Source organism: Telopea speciosissima, chromosome 1 (genome assembly GCF_018873765.1).
Source record: "Telopea speciosissima isolate NSW1024214 ecotype Mountain lineage chromosome 1, Tspe_v1, whole genome shotgun sequence".
In the NCBI taxonomy this organism is placed as follows: domain Eukaryota; kingdom Viridiplantae; phylum Streptophyta; class Magnoliopsida; order Proteales; family Proteaceae; genus Telopea; species Telopea speciosissima.
Genome location: NC_057916.1, coordinates 40,163,349 through 40,189,310, shown reverse-complemented (window position 1 = coordinate 40,189,310; position 25,962 = coordinate 40,163,349). Strand labels below are relative to the sequence as shown.

At 40.4% G+C, this 25,962-nt stretch overlaps 1 protein-coding gene across 2 annotated transcripts in view; it reads left to right on the top strand.

Annotated features, from left to right (window-relative positions):
* The first annotated feature begins 205 nt into the window (after positions 1-205).
* The window catches only part of LOC122669047 (formin-like protein 5), a 51,635-nt gene continuing 25,878 nt past the window's right edge, over positions 206-25,962 (top strand). For both annotated transcript variants that reach the window (XR_006333958.1, XM_043865678.1), the window contains exons 1-4: positions 206-453; positions 564-1,104; positions 1,205-1,410; positions 5,739-5,974. Coding sequence is in view for 1 of the 2 variants with exons in the window: in XM_043865678.1 (XP_043721613.1) it covers positions 345-453; positions 564-1,104; positions 1,205-1,410; positions 5,739-5,974 (1,092 nt within the window). In the remaining variant the exon portion in view is untranslated. The remainder of the gene's footprint in view (positions 454-563; positions 1,105-1,204; positions 1,411-5,738; positions 5,975-25,962) is intronic.

Below are 25,962 nucleotides of genomic sequence, written 5' to 3'. Positions count from 1 at the left end.
ATCGGCATAAATCTTCTAGACCCCATAAGGGTAATGAGATACTTCAAGACATTGCAATAACCCCTCGCTCTGCAGTTGAATTGCCTGCCTACAGTCTAGCACCATCTTCTGATCCAGTCCCTGCCAGCTCTCAGGCTCCTGATCCTGTACACCCTGTTCAACATCCAACACAACCATTTCCCCAACCAAATTCAGGAGATTCAATTCCGCAACCTTCAACTATTCATCATTCTTCTGTGAGTCCAGATTTGACACAACTACCATCAAAAAAGAACATTAGTAGCCCGAAAGCTGTTGTTGTTGCTGTTGTTGTAACTGCGGTGGGGACGTTTGCTTTTGCTGCAATGCTCTTTTTTTTCTATCGTAAATGTCATAGAAACAATGGTGGCTTCAAAGATGAACAAAAGGATGACTGGCCCCTGCTTACCTTAAGTTTAAGTGATTTCTCTACTGGTATGTATATACTTCTATTTTTGTTTTTATAGATTTTCAGTTGTTCAAGTTTAACTTCTATTCATTCTTATTTCCCCCCCTCCCCCCCACTAAATATATTGGACTTTCAGGTTCTTCACAGAAGTCTTTTGCCTTAGGAAATTCAATGAAAAAAGAGAAGATTGGAAGTCAATCTTTTAGTACAAATAGCCACAATGAAAGGGGTTCATCTTTGGATGGTAATTTGCCTATACAGGCTGATATTAATAATTCCTCAGTAACAGAAGCTCCTTCATCAGGAATGGTTGCTAGTGCTCCCAAGTCTAGTCATACCAGCAACATTCAAGCTGTGATTCCTCCTCAACCTTTAAAGTCTCCTCCTGGCCGGGCTGCTCCACCTCCTCCTGCCCCACCACCTATGCCACCTGCTATGAAGCCTAGACCTCCCCCTCCAGCCCCTCCACAAGGTGTTTTCCCTCCCCGAATACCACCACAAGCACCCATTGGCCCTAAGTTGGCTAGACCTTCAGTTCCTAAATCAAATCATCCAGAAAATACAGCTTCTGAAGGAGAAGCCCCAAAAACCAGGTTAAAGCCATTCTTCTGGGATAAGGTTCTCGCAAACCCTGATCATTCAATGGTCTGGCATCAGATTAAGGCAGGGTCCTTCCAGTAAGGGTCTAAATCTACTCAGTGTTTCTATAACACAAATAAATGATTGGATATCATAGGTTGTCAAAGAGACTGATAGAATTTATTCTAAATTTAACAGGTTCAATGAAGAGACGATAGAAAATCTATTTGGGTACAATGCTGCTAATGTGAAAAACAAAAATGAGCCCAAGAAAGGGGCATCATCTCCAGATGCTCCTCCTCAGTACATTCAGATTATTGATTCTAAGAAGGCACAAAACTTGGCAATTCTGCTGCGGGCATTGAATGTGACAGCAGAAGAAGTCCATGATGCACTTCAGGAAGGTACTGAATTGGATCTATTGCATTACTAAACAGTTGTCATTGGTTACTATATCTGCTCAACATGGCCAGGCCAGAATTCTAGAAAATCACTGATACTCCTGATAGAATTCCAATTTGCTTCTACTCTACACAACCTATAAAGAATAAAGAAATGGTGGATTATGTATGTTCATTTTCCAAGAATCTAAATGTTGAATGTTCTTTAAGGCATGTAAATGAGTGTAATCTGAAATGCATAAAGCTTATGGACTTCAATTAGAAGTTGTTAGATCAAGTTCTATCCATACAAAATGGATTAGTCTTTTCACTTATTTGGAATTTAAAGCTCATAGCCTTATGAGCCATATATAACTATCTGAAACCAAATTGTTTGTGAGCAGATTCTTTTTTTTTTTGGTGAGGTGTAAATTATTGTTCTTGTTCTCTTCCTTCAAATCTATCATTAAAAGGATGCAAAGTGCATATGGAGGCACACATGGTACACATACTGACATCAATGTCTTAGTGATGCAGTAAGGTAGGCTGAAACAAAGTCAACACTAGCAAACCTATGAGAAACTAGAATCACAGTGAACCTAGATCTGAGAAATATGGCAGAAACTTGAAGTAAATAGAACTTGCAAACAATAAACCTGATGAGGCTGAAATTAATGTATCATAGAGGTCCTATGGGGGTGAATGTGTGGTAAAAAATATCAAAGGAAACTAATGGTTAGATTAGGAGATATGATCATGGATAGAAAATAGAAACTAAGAAAAACTAGAAAATATCAAATAAAGAAAACTTGAATAGCTTTCAATCCACCAGTTGGTCGAGTGGAGTAGATGAAGTAAGGAATAACATAATCAACACTCAACCCAATCCAATGGATAGATTCTCAGAAAACTTCAGACACATATGCTGTAAAATACTCGTATCGCAGATCTGAAACAGTATGTAAAATTAATAGAAACAAAGGAGTCTATGAAAGCAACAACAAAGGATTATTAAGACACAAAACAAGTATGGAGCTCACCCAATAACAGTCCACGATAGAGGGAGAAAGTTGCTCGAAAACCTGCAGAACAGTAATGGAAGAAAGAGAAAAGAGAAGAAGAAGATGAGAAGATTAAAGGAGATATGAGCTACAAACTTCACCACCTATGGTCTGCAGGAAAGGCTTCACCATCAATCCCAAACCAAGGATTCGCCACCTTGGGTTGCCACTTGCTTCACCACAAGTTTTGTGACTGATTCACCACAGTATACACACTCAGATAGACGTAGTTTTCCATAACATCAAATCTGTGGGCTAGTGCACCCTTTGCTCTTTATTTAAATAACTAATGGACTGATTACAAGAATAGAAACCCCTCATGTGTAGGGAACTACTTCGCTGCAAAGCCAAACTAAAAGGTAATCCATCTAGAAAGGATCCTTAGCTATTACAAGGCAAATAGAAAGCAACTAAAATAGAAACTTCTACTAAACATAGCTTTTCACTAAGTAGCCTATTACATGAAATTAGATACTAAATATTTAGTTACTACTAACTTCCTTCTAAGAAACTATTACAAAATAGAAACTAAACTAAAGACAATCTCTACGAGAATATATTCAGCATCATCCAATCTCCAAGTGGGAACCACGCAAGATTTGATCTCCCCCATCAATCCCACACATGTAAGATAATAGAGCTGGTTGACAACCAGCCCAGCTGTCAAGGCAAAACCAGAACCAAGGAACCGTGAGCTGGTTCAAGTGGGCTTCTTCCTCCTATGGTAGCCCTGTACTGTATCACTTAGTCTGTGTATATAATACTTTTATAACATTCGTATATCCATGGAGGTTGATCAATCATCCTTAAAATCATGACGGAAGTCATACACGATAAGTATGATGAACCATACTGATAAACCCACAGAATACAGTTAGCAACTACAAATAATCAGACTGCCTAAAGGAGTTCATTTCAATCCACAGGGTTATGGGCAGAAATTTATAAGTAGAAGAAGATACTAAATCAACAATTATAAAATAAAGAGTATTTATAGCTTTAAGTTCCTCCTCTTTCTCCGGCCCCACCAGATAAGGATCATGCTTTAGAATATCAAATCAATTGACAACCAACTGTCCCATGTTTACTAGTTTGACTACATTTTTTTCCAAATGCATGAAAAGCTTTACTTTGGAGTGTATCCTAAAAAATCATAGTTGGCACGGCGACAAGGTGAGTCAAGGCGGTGGCCAGGTTCCTAGGTGACCTAGGCGTGCCATGTAAAGTTGGGGCTTTAGGCATAAAATACCATATTTCGTGTCCTTTAGGTTTAATTTTAAAGGAGGACTTGTGTGTAAAATAGAAAATTTGTTTCATATACTTATAAAAATACAAGGACTTCTTTGTAAAAGAAAACTTTCTCTTTTCACTCACTAATCACAAATAATCATTCGCCTTTGACTCCCTCTCCTCTGATGTTCATTGAAGGCCTGACTAGAAAGCAACAGGTATACCTCTCTCTCTTCTGCTTTCTTCGTCCTCCTCCAGCAGTGGCAGTGATGGTGGTTGCTGCTGCTGCTTCCTCCTCTTCTTCTTCGCCAGTAGTTGCATTAATAGAGGTCACTGCTGCTGCCGCTTGTGTGCTTCATCGTCTTCTTTTTCTTCTTCAGCACTGGACGGTGGTTGCTGCTGCTGCTTCCTCTTTTTATTCTTCCTCGGGACTGGCAGACACAACATCTTCACTGAATTTCATCTCTATCCACCAGAATTTTTATTCTCTACCCCCCAAATTTTCCCTCTGGATTTCAAGTTTGGATGCGTAGACAACTTTGCGACCGGTTGCATTAGAACTTGAAAGCCATCTTGTTGCCTAGGCGGCTCCTAGACAACTATGCCTAAAGTAAATCAATTTAAGATGTCTCTCCCCTCCCCCCCCGCCCAAAGATTCACTATGAAAATATATTTATCTAGAAAGGGCATACCCAGTGCAAGAGGCTCCCACCACTGCGGAGTTTGGGGAGGGTCATACTGTATGCAGCCTTACCCCTGTTTCACGGAGAGGCTGTTTCCTGTCTCGAACCTAACCAATATAATTTCAATTTTGGACCCAGTTTCTCTTCAACCATGGGATCTGACCTCTGATTGGACTAGAGAAGGTATTTTTGATCTCATACAATAGGGGGTGGGAGTTACTGATGTACCCAGAGTCCAATCATAGCGTCACATCACCACTGGTGAAGAGATCTAGCCATGGGTGAAGGAAACTTAATCTTTCAATTTTTATAGAAACAATATTTATGACTGGGGAGGATTAAATCCTTGCAATTATTTAAATTTTTATAACATCAGTCTTTAAAACTGTTTCTTAGACATATATTTTAGCATAAATCTGTATCTTGTAATAGATTTCTTTAGGTACTTTCAAGTAAGATAAAAGGTTTAGTGGACGGCTGTCTCAAACAGAAACCTATGGATGGCTGCACCTAGTTCTGCCTTTTGGAAGTGGGATGTGGCAATTCTGACTGTTGAATATCTGGGGAATTGGTCTGGATTGGCCACATGCCAACTTTCAAATCCAATTATATCCTCCCACGTAATGGCATGCACCCTTTTGGTAGTTTAAGCATTGGCGTGCAGTGTGCACCCTCTTGATATTTGGTTGGTATGGAATTTCCAATGCTATTTTGCCTCTTGCTCAACTCTGTTTGAGCTGAAACTTGATATGTGATCATGGGACATTTGGTCTACCTGTTACTAAATTTGAGAAATATCTGACCTGCAATGTGGCAGAACTAGGTACGCATCTATATATTCCATGGTGGGTTAGCCACTCAAGAAGCCTGAACCGAATATATAATATTAACTGTGTAAATGAATGGTTTTGTTGGTGATTGATTTGCTGAAAAGTGACTGTTAAACAAGAATTGTTGAATGTAAGTGGAATTAATCCATGAAAGTTTTAGAATTACTTAAGTTTGGGAAATTCTATTAATTCAAAATGAATCTTGTATATTTTTTTAATCTGACAAATTAGTACCAGTTTATAACTGGGGAGGTTTGAATCCTTACACTAGAATTATAAAAAGAAAAATGAAAAATAAAATGTTGGCCAATATTTAAAAAAAAAGGACTGAAATGTAAATTGTGGAATATTTCCAAAGATATTTGGGGTCTTAAATAATGAACATATGGTGGGAATAAAAACCATTTTTATGTTGAGTCAATATCTATGTTTCAGACATGTTTATATGAATCTTGTTCTTTTGGGTACAAGAGTACTTGTTTGCAATTGGCTTTAGTGCATTAGTAACATGTACTAACTACTAACTATTGTGCTTGTAACAAAATCAGGAAATGAGCTTCCAGTAGAGTTCCTCCAAACTTTGTTGAAGATGGCACCAACGGTAGATGAAGAACTGAAGCTCAGGCTATTCAGTGGTGATATTTCCCAACTTGGACCTGCAGAACGGTTCCTAAAAATGTTGATTGAAGTCCCTTTTGCTTTTAGACGCATAGAGGCTTTGGTTTTCATGAGTTCACTGCAAGAGGAAGTCTCAACTGTTAAAGAGTCTCTTGCAACTCTAGAGGTACGGTTTGGATCTCCTGATTGAGTCTGTTATCAGGTATCTATTTCATGTCTCACTGAGTAGAACTTCCTACTGTAATTCCATGGATGACTTGGCCCAAAAATCCATAGTTGTCAAAGTGCCATGGCGAGCCAGGCCCTGGGAAGGAGCCTTGGAGCTTAGGGAGAGAGCTCAGGCCACACTTTACTGGTCAAGGTATTTAGAAGACAGGTTTAGTTTATGACCTTTCAGACATTGTTAGTTCTTACTGTTTGCTAGTATCCTGAGCAAGTTATGTCAATATTTAACCTACATAGTAGTAACTTAAACCAAAGAGATGACATCAAGCATTCATAATCAATCAATGATCATCCAACATTCATAAAAAAAGCCATAAACAATCAAGGAAGCATTCATTTTTGCAATTATTACAATTTTAAGGCTTAGTTATATTCATTTTTCCTATTTTTCCAATTTTAACTCCCTCTAGAAATAGATTACCTGTAAAAAGGTGCACTATAAAAGCGTAAGACCATACATGAAAAAGGGGGGGGGGGGGAATGACGCAGGAGCACTTCCTTGGACTGGGTTGAACCTGTTTGAGATCCTATATTGAGAACTGGGTCCAAATTTGGGTCTTTGGTCTAGTAGGATATTAGTAGTCTATTTATTTATTTATTTGGATTTATCTTTTAATCTTATTTTTTTACTTTGAATAGGCTAGGTAGTGGTAGAGTTCCATTATACTTCAGTTTTAGAGGTTAGTTAGGAGTCTTTATTTCCCTCTTTAAATACAAGGTTGTAACCAACAAAAGCTTGAGATTGAAAGAATGAATTGGAAAGTTGAGTTTGCTACGCCTGCATGGACCCCTCCCCCTGTTCCAATGCTACCTAACATTCCCTCCTTTTGATTTTGATCTCTCTCGTCTCTCTCCTTTTCTCTCTATGATTTTGGGTGTGAGCATTTTAAACCTAAACGATCCAAACCCTTGAATCTCATTCCCCAAATCCGTTTCTGCTGGGAGTTATTGGTCTGCAAATAAAACCAGATCTAACCTATCGCCAGTTCAGATTTCAGACCTTAAAACCCTTGTCTTCACTTCCTGTTTTGAGTGATCATTAGTTGCATCTATTAGGGTTTTGATCAGAGAATCATACCTTGAAATTTCAGGCCAGTCCGTGACCATATGGGTGAGTTCACTAACTTGAAATCTTTCCTGACTTCCGCTGGTTTCAGGATAGCTCTTTGCTCGTTCGATGGTAGAACACATCCTATCGTGGCTTGTTTCTTAAAGTCCCCCTTTTGTAATACCTAGACTTCCCCTCCCTTCTTCCTTATTTCTAACTTGTCCTTATTTTAGTCTTTATTCCAAGTTTGCCCCTTCTATACAACTTCACTGTTACCCACATATTGTTCCTTTTCTTTGTTAGCTTAACATCCATTAATTACAAATTTGCCATCTACTTGATTATTTGAGTTGTGTGGTATCTGGGTGGGCCCATAACGAACCTGAATCGGGTTTTGTGACCTGGGTGTTAGAGTTATGTGTGTAAGGGTAGTTCTGTCATTGTCTTATTATAAGACATGACTTAGTTGTTATTTACTCGTTTTTTCTTCTTTCCTCCCTAGGGAGGCTTATGTTATTTACTCAACACACATAATCGATTCTCTCCCAATCTCTCTTCTCTTCTCTCCTTCTTCTTCCCTTTCTCTTAGCTGTTAACCCTTTGATATCTCATTAGAATCGATCCATTGAAGATTTAACTTGGTATCAGAGCTAGCATCTCTGGTTTGAGAGTCAGCTGAGCTCAGTGGTTGTCTTCTCCTCTCTTTGGAACCCAAGAAATGTAAAGGGTTCCATTAGAGGCTGTACTATGTGAGATAACTATACTTCTTACAGTCTTTGGAGTGCTATTCTTCAAACCAAGTCCATATGGAGAGAGTTTAGGAGCTGCTGAAGTGGTTTGAAGCTTTAGAAGGTGCCTGCCTAGCTACTGCCAGCTTGTGGAGTGATCGTCTCGATTCTCCTTCATCTCTCCATCTCTGTGAATGAGATCTAGTGCATTTGAATCGCCTAGAGGTGCTCTCTCAGACCCCTGACCTCTCAGTTGTTGAGAGGAGTGTTGCTTGGCTGGAAGCTGCTGTGAAGCCTTTGAAGATTACCCAGAATTTCCGCCAGCCTTGGGATGTTTGAGTTTTGATTCTGCCTTTGGCAGACTGTTTTGCCTTGAAACTAGGCTTATTTGAGTCGTATAGGAGTGCTGTTTTGAAGCCCTAAGAGCCTGATTTTTGAAGGGGAAGATTTGGAGACTATTGCTCCCTTTTTTGCTGCTGTACAGGTATCAGCAGCTCTGTTTCTGCTTCTTGTTTGACCTTTTTTTTTGAAGATTGCTGCATTGGATGGTTGTTTGTTGCTGAGAATGGAATGTTTGCACCTTGTTTTACTTGTTGGGTGTTATGAATTGAAGTTCCTTGGGTGTTAGAAGGATTTGGTTTGAGTTATGCAAGTTGTTTGCTCTCTGTATGCTTGCTGTTTTTTAGGCTTTGCCCCCAGCCTAGTTGATTTAGAACCATTTGTGTACTGGCTTACCTCTTTTATTTGGGTTGAGTGTACTCCCTAGTTGAGCAGCACATTAGTTTGATTGTTGAAGTGTCTGCATATGGTGTCTACTATGTCTGGGCAAGATTCTGAGGTCAGTGGACCAACTACAGCTAGCTGCTTGAGTAGTGGTGCCCAAATGATGGCTTCCTTTGATAACCCCAACACCCAAATCTCTGTTGTGAAATTGGACAATACCAACTACTTGGATTGGTCCTGTTCTGTGAAGTTGTCCCTGCAAAGTAGGAGAAAGTTGGGGTATAGTACTGGCTCTATTAAGGAGCCTGCCATTACTGATCTAGGCTATCTCAAGTGGGAGCATAGTTGTCATGGCGTCGCCATGGCGTCTTGGAGCGGCCATGGCGTCCTGGCGCCGCCATGGCGTCCTGGCGCTGGAGGTCTGTGCATACCGACCTACGCCATGGCGTCCTGTCTCTCTTTCCCTCTTCGATTTCTTCTTCCTGCCTCTCTTCCCCTCTTCGATTTCTTCTTCTTTAATTTTTTGTTTCTTCCCCAACCTTAGACCCACTCCCTGCTTCCCTAAATCTCCTATTTTAGCCTTGGTTTAGTAACCTGCAACTAAGACATCCGCCAGATCTGATTTCAGATCTCACCATTCGGTTGCCAGTAGAATTTTGGAGCTATTTCTCGTTGGGATCGACAGACCTTGGTGTTGTGATTTTGTTCCAGAAATTGCAGGGAGAATCGTCTTCATAAGGAGTTTCCTCTGCTGGAACTAGTCCAGTTCACCGCCTCTCTGCCTCTCTTTCTATCGTGTTATTGCAAGGTTGAAGAAGACATTAAGTCTTTAAAATTGCAAGTAAGGACAACTTATATTATTATTTATATAAAACCCCTTATATTCTCTATTGCTATTCTGTTTAGCCCATTCAGTTTTCTCTTTAAATCCATTAAATTACAGTTTTGCCACTCCTTTACAACTTCAGATTAATTACAATTCTGCCATTGTTCTTATAAATCTTGATTTATTTACTAGTTTGCCATTCAACTTTGCCATTCAACTTTGGATTTAATTACAATTCTGCCATGGTCGACATGATTGCCATGGCAACGCCATGGCGGGCGACGTGTCGATATATCGATCAGACACCCCTCGACCGACTTGGATCGCCATGACGCCGTGACAACTATGAGTGGGAGACTGAGAACTCCACTGTTATGACTTGGCTGATATTCTCCATGAAACCTGAGATAGGTAGGAGGTTTATGAGTAAGGAGACTGCGAAAGATATCTGGGACAGTGTCTCCAAGGTTATTGATAGAGGTGGTGATGCAGCCAAAGTGTATCAAATCCTCTAAAAAATAATCCATATGAAATAGGGTGATAGGAGTATATCTGAAAGAACTACCCTTACACACATAACTCTAACACTGGGTTCTGCATCAATTGGTATCAGAGCAAACTTGACAATGGATTCCTTTGTGTGCAAGTTTAGAGTTCGTTTGCCCAATTGAAAGCTTGCTAATTTAGTTATTGATGAAGGGTAAAGCGACAATTTCGTCTCGCGGTATAGGATCATGTCTTCGTCGAATTCTCCATTTCTCAGTATTGTGATGGTGTATATTGTGAAGTGTTTGATTCCCCTCAACGCATTATTAAATTGGGTCGAGAGTGGTTCATAGTACGAAAAGGTGTCTTTGATCATGACAAAAATTTGTGCACCCTACAACCTTTTCACATGCGCTAGACATTCTTTCTTCAAGGATTAGTTGATGAAGTTTGCTTAAAGCCAAAAGAGACAAATCTAGTGATGCAGCCTCAACAAGAACAGCCAATAATGGCAATGGAAGATGAGAAGATTGTGGAACAAATATCATCGGAAGCCAGTGGAGCAAAAGTCATTCCCCATCACGAGTTCGTTCTTCTTCACGACTTTCTGGCCATGGATTAATGTAGTCCTAGATAGGTAGGAGACCTACTAGGAGCCAAACAACAGGATCAAATAACAAAAGGGGCTGCTGGTTCGAATGGACAGCACTAGAATTTAGGTCAATTCCTAGGGTTTGGGTTGGATATTGGGAAAGGGATTTATAGGGTATTAATGGGCAGGTCTAGGGGGTCAATATGGTATAAAAAGGTTAGGGTTTGGATGAGTTTTGAAATTCTGCAATTTAGGGCAGAATTGGATTTAGGGTTTTGGGTTTGGGTTTTAATGGCGTGGAGGAATGGAGGGAATAGAGTGGGAGTTATGAGTTGGATTTTGGATCGAGTGTAGGGAGAGGTGTGGGGGATATAGGCTAGAAGTTTGATTTGGAATTGATGGACAGATTCAAAATTATGGAGGTTTCCTAGTAGAAGTAGGAGAGAGGGGTAAAACTATAATTTCAGACAATCGGCTGGGTGGATGGTGCTGAAATTTGAATCTAATCTCTCTTAGGGTTTGAGGAAGACTTGATCAAATTTTTAGCAGGTTCTAATGGTTAGATTTGGTTGGGCAGAATTCTCACGAAAATCACCTTGTATGTGACCTTCTAGAAGGAAGAAGAATAGTTGCAGAATTTCTTACTTGTTGCAGGTCTTCAATGGCAGCAGCTTTGAAGAACTAGAAGAAGGATCTCCCGATCTACAAGATGCAAGGAGTCGATCGGAGTCCACCAATCCCTCACCTTGATATTACTCACAAGGCAACCTTGATATTACTCACAAGGCACACTCACGATGGAGCAAAGGTAGCAAGCATAAAGCTGAGTTTTTATTAATCAAATTCGTATTCAATGCTGGCCTCCCTTACAAACTTATATAGAAGACTCAAAAATAGACTTAGACACTAAAAAGGAATGGCCTAACCCAATCCTAAACCTATTAGGCAACTTAAACTAACTAGGAAACTAAAATACTAAAAGAAATAGACTCAAAACATGGCTGGACTTATAGAGTCCTAATCCAGCCCAACTTACATCACATGACCACCTAAGTTGTCACGTGACCACTTAACCAGGTCACCTGATCACTTAAATTGAACCAATTGGATGCAACCAATTTGAACCGGTTCAATTAAAAAAACATAAAAATAAACTAAGTATTGGGCTAATCCCGTATGCAACCTATATACCCATATTTTAGGCCCATAAAAGTGACCTATTACATTAAAAACCCATGGGATCAAAGGCCCAACATGTATGTAACCCAACCCTAGACTTATTCCTAATAAAAGAAGCCCATTTTGGTGATAATTCTGCATCAACTCTCCCCAGCTTGAAAAAATTCGTCCTCGAATTTTGCAGTGATGAGGGGGAAACAACTTGTGAGTAGCAGCTTTAACCATTCCCAAACAAAATTCTTGTGAGGCAGGGACATTAAGAATAAAATCTTCAAGGCGTGGAGCTTTCTCTTCGAAGAACCATGGTGGCATAACAAACTCTATGTGTTCCTTTTCTAAATCAACAACAACTGTGAATGTCCTATCCATAGAGTCTTCAATGTTAGTAACGTTCTCATCTAATGCTTGAGACACATGCTCCACCTCTTCAAGAACAACATCTTGAAGGTCATTGTTCTCCTGTGGAATCACCTCTTCATTTCCCGTTGTATCAGCACAAGGACTTAGGCTCTCTTGAATGAAACCCTTTTGGAGCAGCTCTCCGACATGCTTCTTGAGTTCATCATGCTCTGTAGAATTCATTCTGTAGGCTGGCAGATTTGGTAAAGTAGAACCAGGCTCCAAATCAATTACATGCTGAATATTTCTCAGTGGGGGTAACTCGTTTGGCAGCTCCTTTGACACTACATCAGAAAAATCATGCAATAACTCCTTGATGGGCTGTGCTAACTTGACCTCAGGCTGGGCAGCAACTTGTTGTGTAACCACGTCTAGGATCAGACCTGAATCATAGCTGGTCTACTCAAATTCCTTCTGTGGTACAGCTAGGACTTTATTCTCACAATCTGTCCTCTTCTGGTTGGTGCGCATAATTTGTAGTTTGCGCATCTCGGAGGGTAGATTAAGAGGATTTAGAATGATCTGTTGTCCCTTGTGTTGAAACACACACTGATTTTTTCTTCCATAAATAGCAACATTATTGTCATATAACCAGGGTCTTCCTAATAACACATCAGTCATTTGCATTGGGATGATGTCGCACCAAACCTCTTCAGCATAGTGTTGGAGTTGTAAAGGAACATAACACCTTTCATTTACCTCTAATTTGTTGCCATTCAGCAGAGCAACCTTGTAAGGTAGAGGATACTTTTCACGCTTCAGACTGGCCTTCTGCACATATCTTTCAGAAACCACATTAACACAACTGCCACTATCAACAATAATCTGAGCAGTGCGTTCTCCAGCCTTCATACGAGTATAGAATATGCAGCTACGTCGCCAATCTTCACCTTCAGTCTCAACCATCAATATACGTGCTACAACATGTACTCCTCGGGTATCTTCATAATCTTCACCCAAGTCTTCATAGTAATCAGCCCCATCATCACTATCATATGAGGGTAGGGCAAATAAACCTTGTTCATTTGGTGGAGGTGGCAGGAATGGAATGCCATATACATCCACGGCTTTGATACCAATTAATGTAGTCCTAGATAGGTAGGAGACCTACTAGGAGCCAAACAACAAGATCAAATAACAAAAGGGGCTGCTGGTTCGAATGGACAGCACTAGAATTTAGGTCAATTCCTAGGGTTTGGGTTGGATATTGGGAAAGGGATTTGTAGGGTATTAATGGGCAGGTCTAGGGGGTCAATATGGTATAAAAAGGTTAGGGTTTGGATGAGTTTTGAAATTCTGCAATTTAGGGCAGAATTGGATTTAGGGTTTTGGGTTTGGGTTTTAATGGCGTGGAGGAATGGAGGGAATAGAGTGGGAGTTATGAGCTTGATTTTGGATCGAGTGTAGGGAGAGGTGTGGGGGATATAGGCTTGAAGTTTGGTTTGGAATTGATGGACAGATTCAAAATTATGGAGGTTTCCTAGTAGAAGTAGGAGAGAGGGGTAAAACTATAATTTCAGACAATCGGCTGGGTGGATGGTGCTGAAATTTGAATTGAGTCTCTCTTAGGGTTTGAGGAAGACTTGATCAAATTTTTAGCAGGTTCTAATGGTTAGATTTGGCTGGGCAGAATTCTCACGAAAATCACCTTGTATGTGACCTTCTAGAAGGAAGAAGAATAGTTGCAGAATTTCTTACTTGTTGCAGGTCTTCAAGGGTAGCAGCTTTGAAGAACTAGAAGAAGGACCTCCCGATCTACAAGATGCAAGGAGTCGATCGGAGTCCGCCAATCCCTCACCTTGATATTACTCACAAGGCACACTCACGATGGAGCAAAGGTAGCAAGCATAAAGCTGAGTTTTTATTAATCAAATTCGTATTCAATGCTGGCCTCCCTTACAAACTTATATAGAAGACTCAAAAATAGACTTAGACACTAAAAAGGAATGGCCTAACCCAATCCTAAACCTATTAGGCAACTTAAACTAACTAGGAAACTAAAATACTAAAAGAAATAGACTCAAAACATGGCTGGACTTATAGAGTCCTAATCCAGCCCAACTTACATCACATGACCACTTAACCAAGTCACATGATCACTTAAATTGAACCAATTGGATGCAACCAATTTGAACCGGTTCAATTAAAAAAACATAAAAATAAACTAAGTATTGGGCTAATCCCGTATGCAACCTATATACCCATATTTTAGGCATAAAAGTGACCTATTACATTAAAAACCCATGGGATCAAAGGCCCAACATGTATGTAACCCAACCCTAGACTTATTCCTAATAAAAGAAGCCCAGTTTGGTGATAAATCTGCATCATGGATGCAACCCCAAAGCTTCATATTTTGGATTTTATTCAAGTCCCAGTTCTGTGCTTTTATTTATACCGTTCTATAAAACTCAGGGGCAACTTTTTCTCAACAGCGGAAGAATTGGTGCAAGAGCACTTCCTTGGACCGGGCTGAACCCGTTTGAGAACTCAAATCGAGAACCGGATCCAAATTTGGGTCTTTGGTCTAGTAGGATATTAGTAGTCTATTTAGGCTCTGTATGGCAATGTTCAAAAGAAACAGATCTGGTGTTTTTGTGTTTTTTTTTTTTTTGGAATAAATTTGGAACAGAACATGTATGTGACGTCCAGTCTTTTTTTTGTGTTTTTTTTTTTAATGGAATGAACTTGGAGAATAAAAACACATTTTTTAGTCATTGGAGAAATAGATTTGATGTTGTTTATAAAAATCAGACTGGAGGAGTTATCTTAATGTAGTTCTAGATTGGTAAGAGACCGATTAGAAGCCAATAACCAGGATCTGCTATGAACTGTGTAATTCGGCTAAGCTAAAATAGGTGAAATTACGGTTAGGGTTTGATGTGTGCGCTATGTCAAGTTAAGGTAGGGGAGTCTATCAGTGAAGGTCCTGTTAAGTTCTAATGGGTCTAAGATAGTTAACCAGAATTGGCAGCAAGCTTTAGGGTTAGGGTTTCTGGGTTTATGAGAAGAGAATAGTGATGGAATCTAGAGTTTAGGAGGGGAATCTTGGGCAGAGTTTAGATTGAGTGTTCCTTGCAAGGAATGGAGAATTCGGTCTGGTTTTGGAGTGGTTCTAATGGCTGGTTTGGTTTGTGGAGGTTTTATATCTTGGAAAATTCAAACACAAAAAAGGGGGAAAGTTAGGGTTGGGGCTGTAGAGGATTAGGAGAAGAATGATGGGGGTTGGGAATGCTCACTATTGTTGCAGAAATTCCTTGGCAGCAGCTTGTTTGATGCTGAAAACTTGAATAAAAATCAAAATCAAAACTTGAAAGTAGAGCTTCAAAGGAACCACCTGGGCTTCACACCGCAAGGTGTCGATTGGATCAAATACCAATCACACCAGCCTTGATAAAAAACAAGACAAATCTTCACTGGTGAAGAAGAGCAACAAAGAGCTTTTCATTAATATCAAAATTCGTGTTCAATACTTGGCCCCTAACAAACCTTATATAAAAGACTAAAAAATAGACTCCTACACTAGAATGGAAAGGCCTAACCCAATCCTTAACCTATTAGGTAACTTAAACAGACTAGGAAACTGAAATAGACTCACACAGAGTCCTAATCCAGCCCCACTAAACACTTAAAAAGAAAACTACTAAAATCACTCAAATTAAACCATTGGTTGAATCGGTTTAAATTATGAACAAAAACACCAAAATAAAATTGAGTATGGAACTAAAACAACTAATCCCGTATGCAATCTAATTACCCATATTTTAGGTAATGTTGTTTTATTCACATAAGATTTTTTTTCCAAATTTTTTTTTTAATGAAGGTAAGAAAAACTAAGTTAAATAATGATGAATGCAAAAAAAAGAATCTATTGAATCTTTTAGAAAGAGTGGGGGCGGATGTAGCCAAGTGGATTGTGAATCCACCATGCGCTGGTTCAATTCTTGTCGTTCGCCCATTTTCTTGTATCTTTTGTAAAGACGAAGAAAGATATTCAATTTTCTCTCCTATTTTATTTAGTACAGACTAGAACCTGACCCCATATTCTCTCCCATAAATCCAACAAGGCTCCTGGCCCCGATGGTTTCAGTATGGGTTTCTTCTTGAGCTGCTGGGACCACATTAAAGCTGAGCTCATCACTGCTGTCCGCAGTTTCTTCTTTAACCCAAACCAACTGGCCCAGATCAATTAGACTTTCCTTTGCCTCATCCCTAAAAAAGATGGTGCATCCTCTATGTTTGACTTTAGGCCTATTTCTCTTTGCAATCTTCTTCATAAGTTCATTGCAAAGATCTTGGCCAACAGGATCCAGCTTGTTATCCTCTCCTTGGTAAGCCCGAACCAGTCTGCCTTCATCTCCGGCAGAAGCATTGCGGATAACATCATCCTCTGTTTCGAAATCGTGCGTGGGTTTGATAGAAAATCCCACTCGCCTACTGCCCTGATGAAGATCGATCTTCACAAAGCTTTTGACTCCCTCAGATGGGATTTCATAGGCGATGTGATGTCCCAGATGGGCTTTCCCCCCGGCTTTCGTTAGGTGGATTCTAGCTTGCATCTCCACCCCCTCCTTCTCTATTATCATTAATGGCTCCCCCGCGGGGTTTTTCCATGCTAAAGCTGGTATCCATCAAGGCTGCCCCCTCTCCCCTTTCCTCTTCTCCTTGGCCCTGGAAGTCCTCTCTAGGAGTATCCAGGCCAATACTGACCTTCATCTTATCTCTCCTCTTCCTAAATACAAGCACATCAACCTCACCCACCTTGCCTTTGCAGACGACCTGATGATCTTCTCCAAAGCTTCCACCTCCTCTATCTCTGCCATCATGTCTTCCCTTCAGCTCTTCCAGAGTCTTTCGGGGCTCCGTATCAACCTTCTTAAATCCAAACTCTTTCTTTCTGGGATCCTTGATGCTGCAAAAGACTCCTTCCTGCGCTTGACAGGCTTCTCCCTTGGCTCTCTCCCAGTGAAATATCTGGGCCTCCCCCTCATCCCTGCCAGACTCTCCAGTCACCACTGCACTCCCATTCTTGACAATATTCACAAGCGTCTCTAACTCTGGAAAGGCAAGCTTCTCTCCTATGCTGGCCGGTTTGAGTGCATTTAATCTGTCCTCCAATCTTCTTACATCTACTGGTGCGGCATCTTTTCCATTCCTAAAGCTACCACCAAAGCTATGGTAAACCTTTTCTGCGCGTTCCTTTGGAAAGGAAAGGAAACCTCCAAATTCCTACATCCTATCAGTTGGAAAGCTATCTGTCTTCCCATAGCTGAAGGAGGCCTGGGCATTCGCTACATTCAGGACTCCAATACTGCGGGAATTCTTAAGCTAATCTAGAAAATCTCCTCCAAGCATGATTCCATTGGGTTAAATGGGTGTACTCCCACCTCCTAAAAAATGACTCCATTTGGACCGTCCCCCATTCACTGGGATTCCTTCTACATTTGGCGCAAGATTCTCCTCCTGCGCCCCACTGCGCTCAAAGTCATCTCCTCTTCTATTGTTGATGGTTTCTCCACCTCCCTTTGGTTTGACCTTTGGCACCCTTTAGGAGTTCTCTATAATCACCTTGGGGCTATGGCAATCCACTCTGCCGGCATTCCCAAGTCCGCCCATCTCTCCTCCATTATCTCTCATGGCTCTTGGTCCCCCCCTCCCCCCTATCCCCATCCTCTCCCAGATCTGGCCTTCCCTCCCCCCTCCCCCCCTCCTCCCCTTCCCCTGCAAATAAGGTTATTTGGCTCCCCTCATCTACTGGCCTCTTTACCTTCAGTTCTGCCTGGAATTTTGTTAGATACCAAGCTCCCAATGTCCTTTGGCACAATCTGGTCTGGTTTAAAGGCCACATCCCTCTCCATAGCTTCCTTGTTTGGAGAACCCTCAACCACTGCCTCCCCACCCAAGCTTTCCCTATTCATCGTAGAATTCCGGCCTCCCCCCCTTGTATCTTTTGTTGGTCTGGATCCGAAGACATTGACCACCTTTTCTTTGCTTGCTCATTTTCCCGTTGCATTTGGAAAAAAGCTCTTTCGTTTATTTGGCCTCATAGCAGGAGACCCCTCCTCTTTGAAAGAGAGTGGCTCTGGCTGACCATGACCTTCCCCGGAGGCTCTATTTGCGATGCTATTGGGATGCTAGTTTTTGGCGCAGCTCTCTATCACATCTGGTTGGAGAGAAACCTTAGAAGATGGACTTCCAAATCTCGGTCTTTCGACTTGATTTGGAAAGCCATCTCATTTGATGTTTCTACGAAGCTTGATTTTCTTCCTCACAAGTCTTTGTTAGATTCTCCCAGGAATAGGCATATTGTTAGTGCCTGGGGTCTTGACAGCTCTATTTTACAGCCCCCCACTTAGTTGGTTTGAGGCTTGTCTTCCCCCCCACCCCTTTTCTCTTTCCCCCGCCCCTCTCGGGCTTTGGTAATACAATTTTTATTTACCAAAAAAAAAAAAAAGACTAGAACCTGAATAAGTCTAGTCCCGGGCAGGATCAAAAATAAAATCTCCAAAGAACAAGAAAGAGAGCAATAGAAACAAAAATCATATGAGGGAACCAAGAGAACAATGGAAACTCAAGTGAGGGAACAATTTCCTTGGTTGAAGTTACAAATAAAAAAAAAAACCACAAATTTGTAACCTATTGAAGCAACATGATCTTGATGTAATAATCTTTAAGAAATCAATGTGACAATCAGTTGAAAGAAATCCTAGCAGCTTGTAGCACTCTTAAACTCAATTTGGATTTGGAATCAAGAACCGATGGAAGGGGATGTGATGTAGCCTAGGTGAAATAACTTCCACTTAGAACCAGTTCTGTCTAAGGGTTGGCCGAATGGGCAGACTAGGGTTATTAGGGCAAAATTTAGGGTTAGGGCTGAGTAATGACAAGGGGGTTTATAGGGTTTTAAAAGGCAGGTTTCAGAGGTCTTAATGGTATAAAGATATTAGGGTTTGGAGATGTTTTGAATTTCTGCAATTTTGGGCAGAATCGGGTCACAGGCTTTAGGGTTTAATGGATTGAAGAGATGAAGGGGTTAGAGGGGGAATTATAGGCTAGGGCTGAGGTCGAGTGGGGGGAATGATGTAGGGAAGGTGGGCTGAGAATAGGGTTTGAAGGTGATGGTTAGATCTGGAATTATAATGGAATCCTAGTTGAAGTAGGAGTTGCAGGTTTAATGGGGTTGAGGATTGAATGGATAAGTTGCAGGGTTAAGGTGCAGGAGCAGCAACAGCTTGAAGATAGAAGAAGACCTCCTGACCTTCACAGTGCAAGGAGTCGTAGGAGAACCCACCCTTTAACCACCTTGAGTCCACAAGGATGCAGCTCGCAGGGGAGCAGAAGCAGCAGCTCGAAGGCAGCAACTCAGATCTGAAATTAGAAGTTTTTTTTTTTAATTAGAAGTGGGGGAGCCTGCCCACGATTTCTTCTATTTATAATAAAAGGGGGGGGCCAAAAGGCCTTACAAAGATATGTAGATTTGAACTAGGAGTCCTAGTTCTAAATCCTAAAACCAATCCTAATCAGATTAGGAGTAGTGACTTCCCTTAACCTGAATCCTAATAAAAACAATATAAAAACAGTAGACTCATACTCTAACTAAGAGTACAAGTGTAACAAACAAATAAACAAAAAAACATCATCCCTCTAAAATCGTGGAGGGGAATAAAAGACTGTTTTAACCCTAATAAAAACTAAATATATAAAATAAGGCTCCAACGAAAATCAAAGGCTGCTCTTCTTCTTCCTGCGTAAACTTGGATCTGCATCAGGATGGGGGAAGGGAATGGCTATCTTAGCCTTGGCATCTCACCCAACCTATCTCAGGATTTTTTGAAAGGCTAAAGCCAAATTTTCATTAATAAAATTTGTGTACCATGCTGGCCTCCCTTACAAACTTATATAGAAGACTCAAAAATAGACTTAGACACTAAAAAGGAAAGGCCTAACCCTATCCTTAACCATAGTTGTCAAGGCATCGCGAAGGCGTCACCTAGGCGTCTAGGCGGATTTCTAGGTGCCTAGGCGGCTGCTGCGTTATTGTAGGGCGCCTTGTATTGGTTTAATTGGTAGCGAACCAGGTTCTGGCACTTATTTATGCCAAATATCATTTAAGTAAATGTTTTTTTATTATTCATAAATAAGCAAATACCCCCCTATTTGAATCTAATAAAAATAGTTAAAAAACCAAATTCCAAAAGGATAAAAAGTCAACCCCCCAACTCAAGAAAAAAAATGGATTTTTGGCGGTAGTGAAATTTTCAACTTTCTAATGTTGAGGTTTTTCTCAAACAAAAACATTTCATAATTCTTAATATGGCAAAACATTGCTAAAAAACCAAAAGTGCGGTAAAATATTCATTTGTTTTGATATCTAAAAAAATATTTTCATTCAGAGCGATTTTGACACCCTTCGCGCACACCGAATAAGGTTTGACCAGAACATAACTCCTTCAATCTACATCAGATTTAAGCAATTTTGGATTTGTTGGAAAGCTGGTTTTAGGCTCTACCTAATACAAAAAGTCTCATGTAAAAATAAAATTATTTGATCAATCAAAATTTCTTAGAGAACAAGAACATTTCTCTAAATCGAGAGCAGGTTAATTACTTATTGATAACATCATATTTGCTAAGAACAATATAAACCAAATGTGTGTTTTGATTGTTTGACACATATAACTGATATATTCAAAAAAAATAAATATACTAGAACGCGATTTAGGCCACCTAGGCACCGCTTAGGGAGGACCTCAAACGCCTTGGATCGCCTAGAGACTTGACAACTATGTCCTTAACTAATAAGGTAACCTAAATTGACTAAGAAAGTGAAATAATAAAGAAAACAAACTCAAGATAGGACTCTAACTAAACTAAGGAAGTAAATTTCGTTTTACTATTTTCTACCCATATTTTAGGCCCATTAAATTGGCCAATTACAAAATAAACCCACGGGATCAAAGTCCCAATACATATATGATGCAAACCCGAATGGGTAAGCAAAGCCAAGATCGAATCTGGAAGAGAATAGGGGTAGGTGTTGGACAGCTTGGGTTATATTTGGTTAGTTCTGATCCGGCTGTGTTGATGTTTGAATGATGAAGGTGGAAATGGTGCAGATGGTGATGGATGATGAATGATGAAGATAGTAGGATAACTTTGGCAAGCTAGAGTCACACTAGTTGCCCAACCATTGGAGTCCCACCTAGTCCCGCTGTAGGAATCTCACCTAAGCCCTCTTGAGTCACACAAGAAAATATTCAGATTGTTGTAAAAATTCATTGGGTGCCTTTGAGAGCAGCCCATGGTTTGCATTATATAGGAGTGGGGAGACTTTAAAAGCCTTGAGTACATCAAGTAGCATTAAAGTAGGCTCTTATAATTCCAAAGCCCCTTTGGAATTCCCCATACATATATACCAAATCCTAGATATAGAAAACTACCCCCAAGACCTAGAAACTAAAACCAATAAAACATTAAAGACATAATACATAATTCTAGGAATATGAAAAGATTATAAATATGCCTAGGAAATATGAAAATAAACTACTACTAAGCCTAATCCCGTATGCCCCCCTTGTACCCACATTTTAGGCCCATTAAAGTGGCCCATTACAAAGAAAACACATGGAATCAAAGGCCCAATGCATATATAACCCCACCCAAGGCTTATTTCCAATAAAATAAGCCCATGATGTACTTATCTGTATCAATTTACTTTGATGCAAACCCGAATGAGTAAGCAAGCCAAGATCGAATCTGGAAGAGAATAGGGGTAGGTGTTGGACAGCTTGGGTCAGATTTGGTTAGTTCTGATCCAAGCTGTCCAACACCTACTTCTATTTTCTTCCATATTCAATCTTGGCTTGCTTACCCATTCGGGTTTGCATCAAATTGGTATCAGAGCATGGCTGGACAAGAGAATAACCTTGATTCAAATTCCTTCATAATCAAGACCAGAGTTCGACTGCCTAACGGAAGAACAGCCTTGTTGGTTGTTGGTGAACGATAGCGTGACAACACCATTTCACAAACCATTGTGGATGTGTTGTCTCAGACAGGCAAGATAGTCATCAAGACTGCCAATCAAGTGATCGTTGAATTTGAAATGACTTCATGCTATGACAATGCTCAATGTCAAATCTTTCCAAGTTCAAAGAGAATTATCAGAGTTGGTCGTGATTGGCTAGAACAGCGAAAGGGTGAGCTTGATCCGATTGACAATATTTGTATCCTAAGACCCTGGCATCTACACAAAACTCAAAATTTGAGAGGATTAAATCTAATAATGACCACACCAACCGTGCAACCACAGGAAGAACTGACTAGATCAACACAAGAAGAAGAAACAATTATTGAAGCATCATCAACAACAGTTGAACAAATTGGAGATTCTACCGAGACAGCCTATGTTGAAGAAATTCAAGCAGAAGACCAAGCTGAAACAGTAAATGAGAAAGTGATCGATAAGTTCAGCACTTCCATTGAAGCAAAGATTGTTGATGCCAATCCAAAGATTTTTATAGATACTTTTTCCAATATTGAGATAAAGAATAGTGAAATAGTTTCTGAAGAATATGTGGTTACTCCCTTTGTAACTGAGATTGAACCAGGGGTGGAGACTGAGAATATTGATTTTATTTTTCCTCCCAATTGTTTTGACGAATGTGAACCACAATTGCACGACTACATCCCCTACTTCAGAGAGCTGCCAGAGCATTGTTTTGGATTAAAGTCTGATCTCCATCATACCAAGCTGATCCCTTCCTTGATCAAAACTCAAGGTCGAATTTTCCAAAGAAGGGGAAAATTGATGCAGATAAGTCACATAATGGGCTTATTTTATTGGAAATAAGCCTTGGGTGGGGTTATGCATGCATTGGGCCTTGGATTCCCTGTGTTTTCTTTGTAATGGGCCACTTTAATGGGCCTAAAATGTGGGTACAAGGGAGGCATATGGGATTAGGCTTAGAAGTAGTTTATTTTCATATTTCCTAGGCATAATTATAAGCTTTTTCCTATTCGTAGGCTGTTAGTGAAGTCTTTTAATTTTTCTAAGTATTAGTCTAGAGTCTAGTGTTAATCTTTTCATATTCTTAGATTCATTTATTATGTCTTTAATATTTTATTGCTTTTAGTTTCTAGGTCTGGGGGGTAGTTTTCCATGTCTAGGATTTGTTATCTATGTATGGGGAATTCCAAAGGGGCTTTGGAATTCTAAGAGTCTACTTTAATGCTACTTGATTTACTCAAGGCGTTTAAAGCCTCCCCCACTCCTATATAATGCAAACCATGGGCTGCTCTCAAAGGCACCCAACGAATTTTTACAACAAACAATCTGAATATTTTCTTGTGACTCAAGAGGGCTTAGGTGAGATTCCTACAGCGGGCCTAGGTGGGATTCCTATGGCTGGGCAACTAGTGGGACTCTAGCTTGCCAAAGTTATTCTATTATCTTCATCATTCATCATCCATCACTATCTGCACCATTTCCACCTTCATCATTCAAACACCAACACAGCAGGATTAGAACTAACCAAATTTAACCCAAGCTGTCCAACACCTACCCCTATTCTCTTCCAGATTCGATCTTGGCTTACTTACCCTTTCAGGTTTGCAAGACCATGAAAACTATGAACTTCGGTCAGGGTCTTGGGAATAGGCCAATCCACCACACTCTTAAATTTTCTCCGGGTCAGCTTCAACTCCCTTTGAAGAAATAATGAATCCAAGGAAGATCACCTTAGGCAGCATAAAAGAACACTTCTTGAGGTTGATGTAGAGCTTTTCATCATGTAGCACTCTCATAACGCGCCTCAAGTGTTTAACATGTTCTTCTTGCCTGTGGCTGTAGATGAGTATATCATCACAAATTACACAACAAGAAACTTCCCCATAAAAGTACTTGGTGCATTAGTGAGACCAAAAAGCATAACACGCCACTCATACAACCCATCTTTAGTTTTAAAGGCTGTTTTCCATTCATTGCCAGGGCATATGCTGATCTGGTGGTCTTCAAATCTATCTTAGAAAAGATATAAGACCCGGTCAGCATGTCCAACATGTCGTCTAGATGTGGAATAGGGAACCTACACTTGACCGTAATTTTATTTATGGCGCAGGTGTCGATGCACATCCTCCAAGACCCATCCTTCTTTGGTGTCAACAATGCTGGAACAGCACAAGGGCTCATGCTTTCCATGATGAAGCCTTTGCGCTGCAACTCATCCACTTGACTCTTCAACTCAGCATGCTCATTTGGGCTAAGGCGATAAGTGGGCAGATTGGGTAGCACCGATCCAGGCACTAAGTCTATAGCATGCTGGATGTCTCTCATGGGTGTAGTTCATCAAGCAGGTCCTCCGGTACAAGGTCTTCAAAGTCAGACAACAGCTCCTTTATAGATTTAGGAACTTGCACTTCTTTCACTGGTTCAATTTCTTTTGTCACAAGATCTAAGATCAGGCCTGTTTCTTCACTTGTAGACATAAATTCATGGTAGGGAAGTGCTAATATCTTCTTTCCAGCCTGCTGTCCCTTACTTTGGCGCGTCTCCTTCTTTGGCTCTTCTTTGGGCTGCTTGGAAAGGGACTTTATTATCTGCTATTCTTTGCTTGGGCTGCACTTGGCTTGGGTTTCATCAGTGGGATGTTAAGGGGGGTCAACACCAAGGGCTTCCCTTTGAAGTCAAAGAAACATTGGTTCTTTGTGCCACCCACTAGAACATTGTTGTCATACAAAGACGGTCGTCCAAGCAACACATCGGTGAGCACCATGGGGATCACGCCGCACCAAACATCTTCTTCATAACCTGAAAATTTTAAAGGGACAGAACAACGTGGATTAACCTCCAAAGTATCACTATTCAGCAACGATACCTTATATGGCCGCGGATGTGGTTCCACTTTGAGCTGTCCATCCACCACAAAAGCTTGTGAAACAACGTTCACGCAGCTGCCACTATCAACAATGACTTGAGCTGTAGTTGGTCCACAGGTCATAAGTGTATAAACAATGCAATGGCACTGCTGGGCTTAATTGGTGAATTTTGATTGTGACAATAGTTTGGTTTTGTGCATATGTCTCTTTGATTGCAAAGCGAGAGAAAGAGGGAATTAGGTGTCCTAACATGCGAAATAATAAAAAATCCCTTTTCAAGGATGGTAATTGGTTTGTATCCGGTGAAAGGGATTGAATTGAAAAATATGAGCGTTATTTCATTTGATGGCTAGATTCCTCTATGTGTTTTATGGACCCTTTGATCTTTTGGCTAGTAGTTGAGACCAATTTGTTTGTGGCAAGGCAAGGCATGAAAGTGGAAGTGAATGAGAAAAAAGAAGAAGCAATGAACAGAAAAGAAAGTGGAATTCCTTGGGACTAGACAGGGCACTGTGCCTCATGAAGCAGGGTGACTTGATCGAAATTCCTTGGAAAGAAACTAAAAAAAAAAAAAAAAAAAAAAAAAACTCTTTCATCAATGTCTCAATGTCTTATGGATATATGCAAAAAGCGAAGCTATCAAGTATTTGGGTGTCTGGTGTATGCTCCACCATGTCATTCAGAGAACAGTAATGGAGTAGAAATAGAGTTTGTGGTTGAGAAAGAAAAAAACTTTTGCCTTAATGCCTGGAAAAAAAAAAGAAGTATGGTCAACAATACTCAATGCCTAAGTCTTTGGTTCCATCGATGCTACGGGGGGTTTACTTGAAGGTGAGTAGTGTTCAGAAAATATGAGGAGATCCCTTGAACTTGATGCATACTTGTTACTTGAATTGATGTGGGGTGATAAAATTCAAGTGTGGGGGAACCTTTGGCTCCTTGATCTTTAGTTGAACACTTTTGGGATTATGTACACTGTCCTACTTATGCTATGATTAAAATTTGCAGCATTCATTTACAATTGAATTTTGGGTGTATATTCACTGCAAACACCCACGAGACACAACTCGTC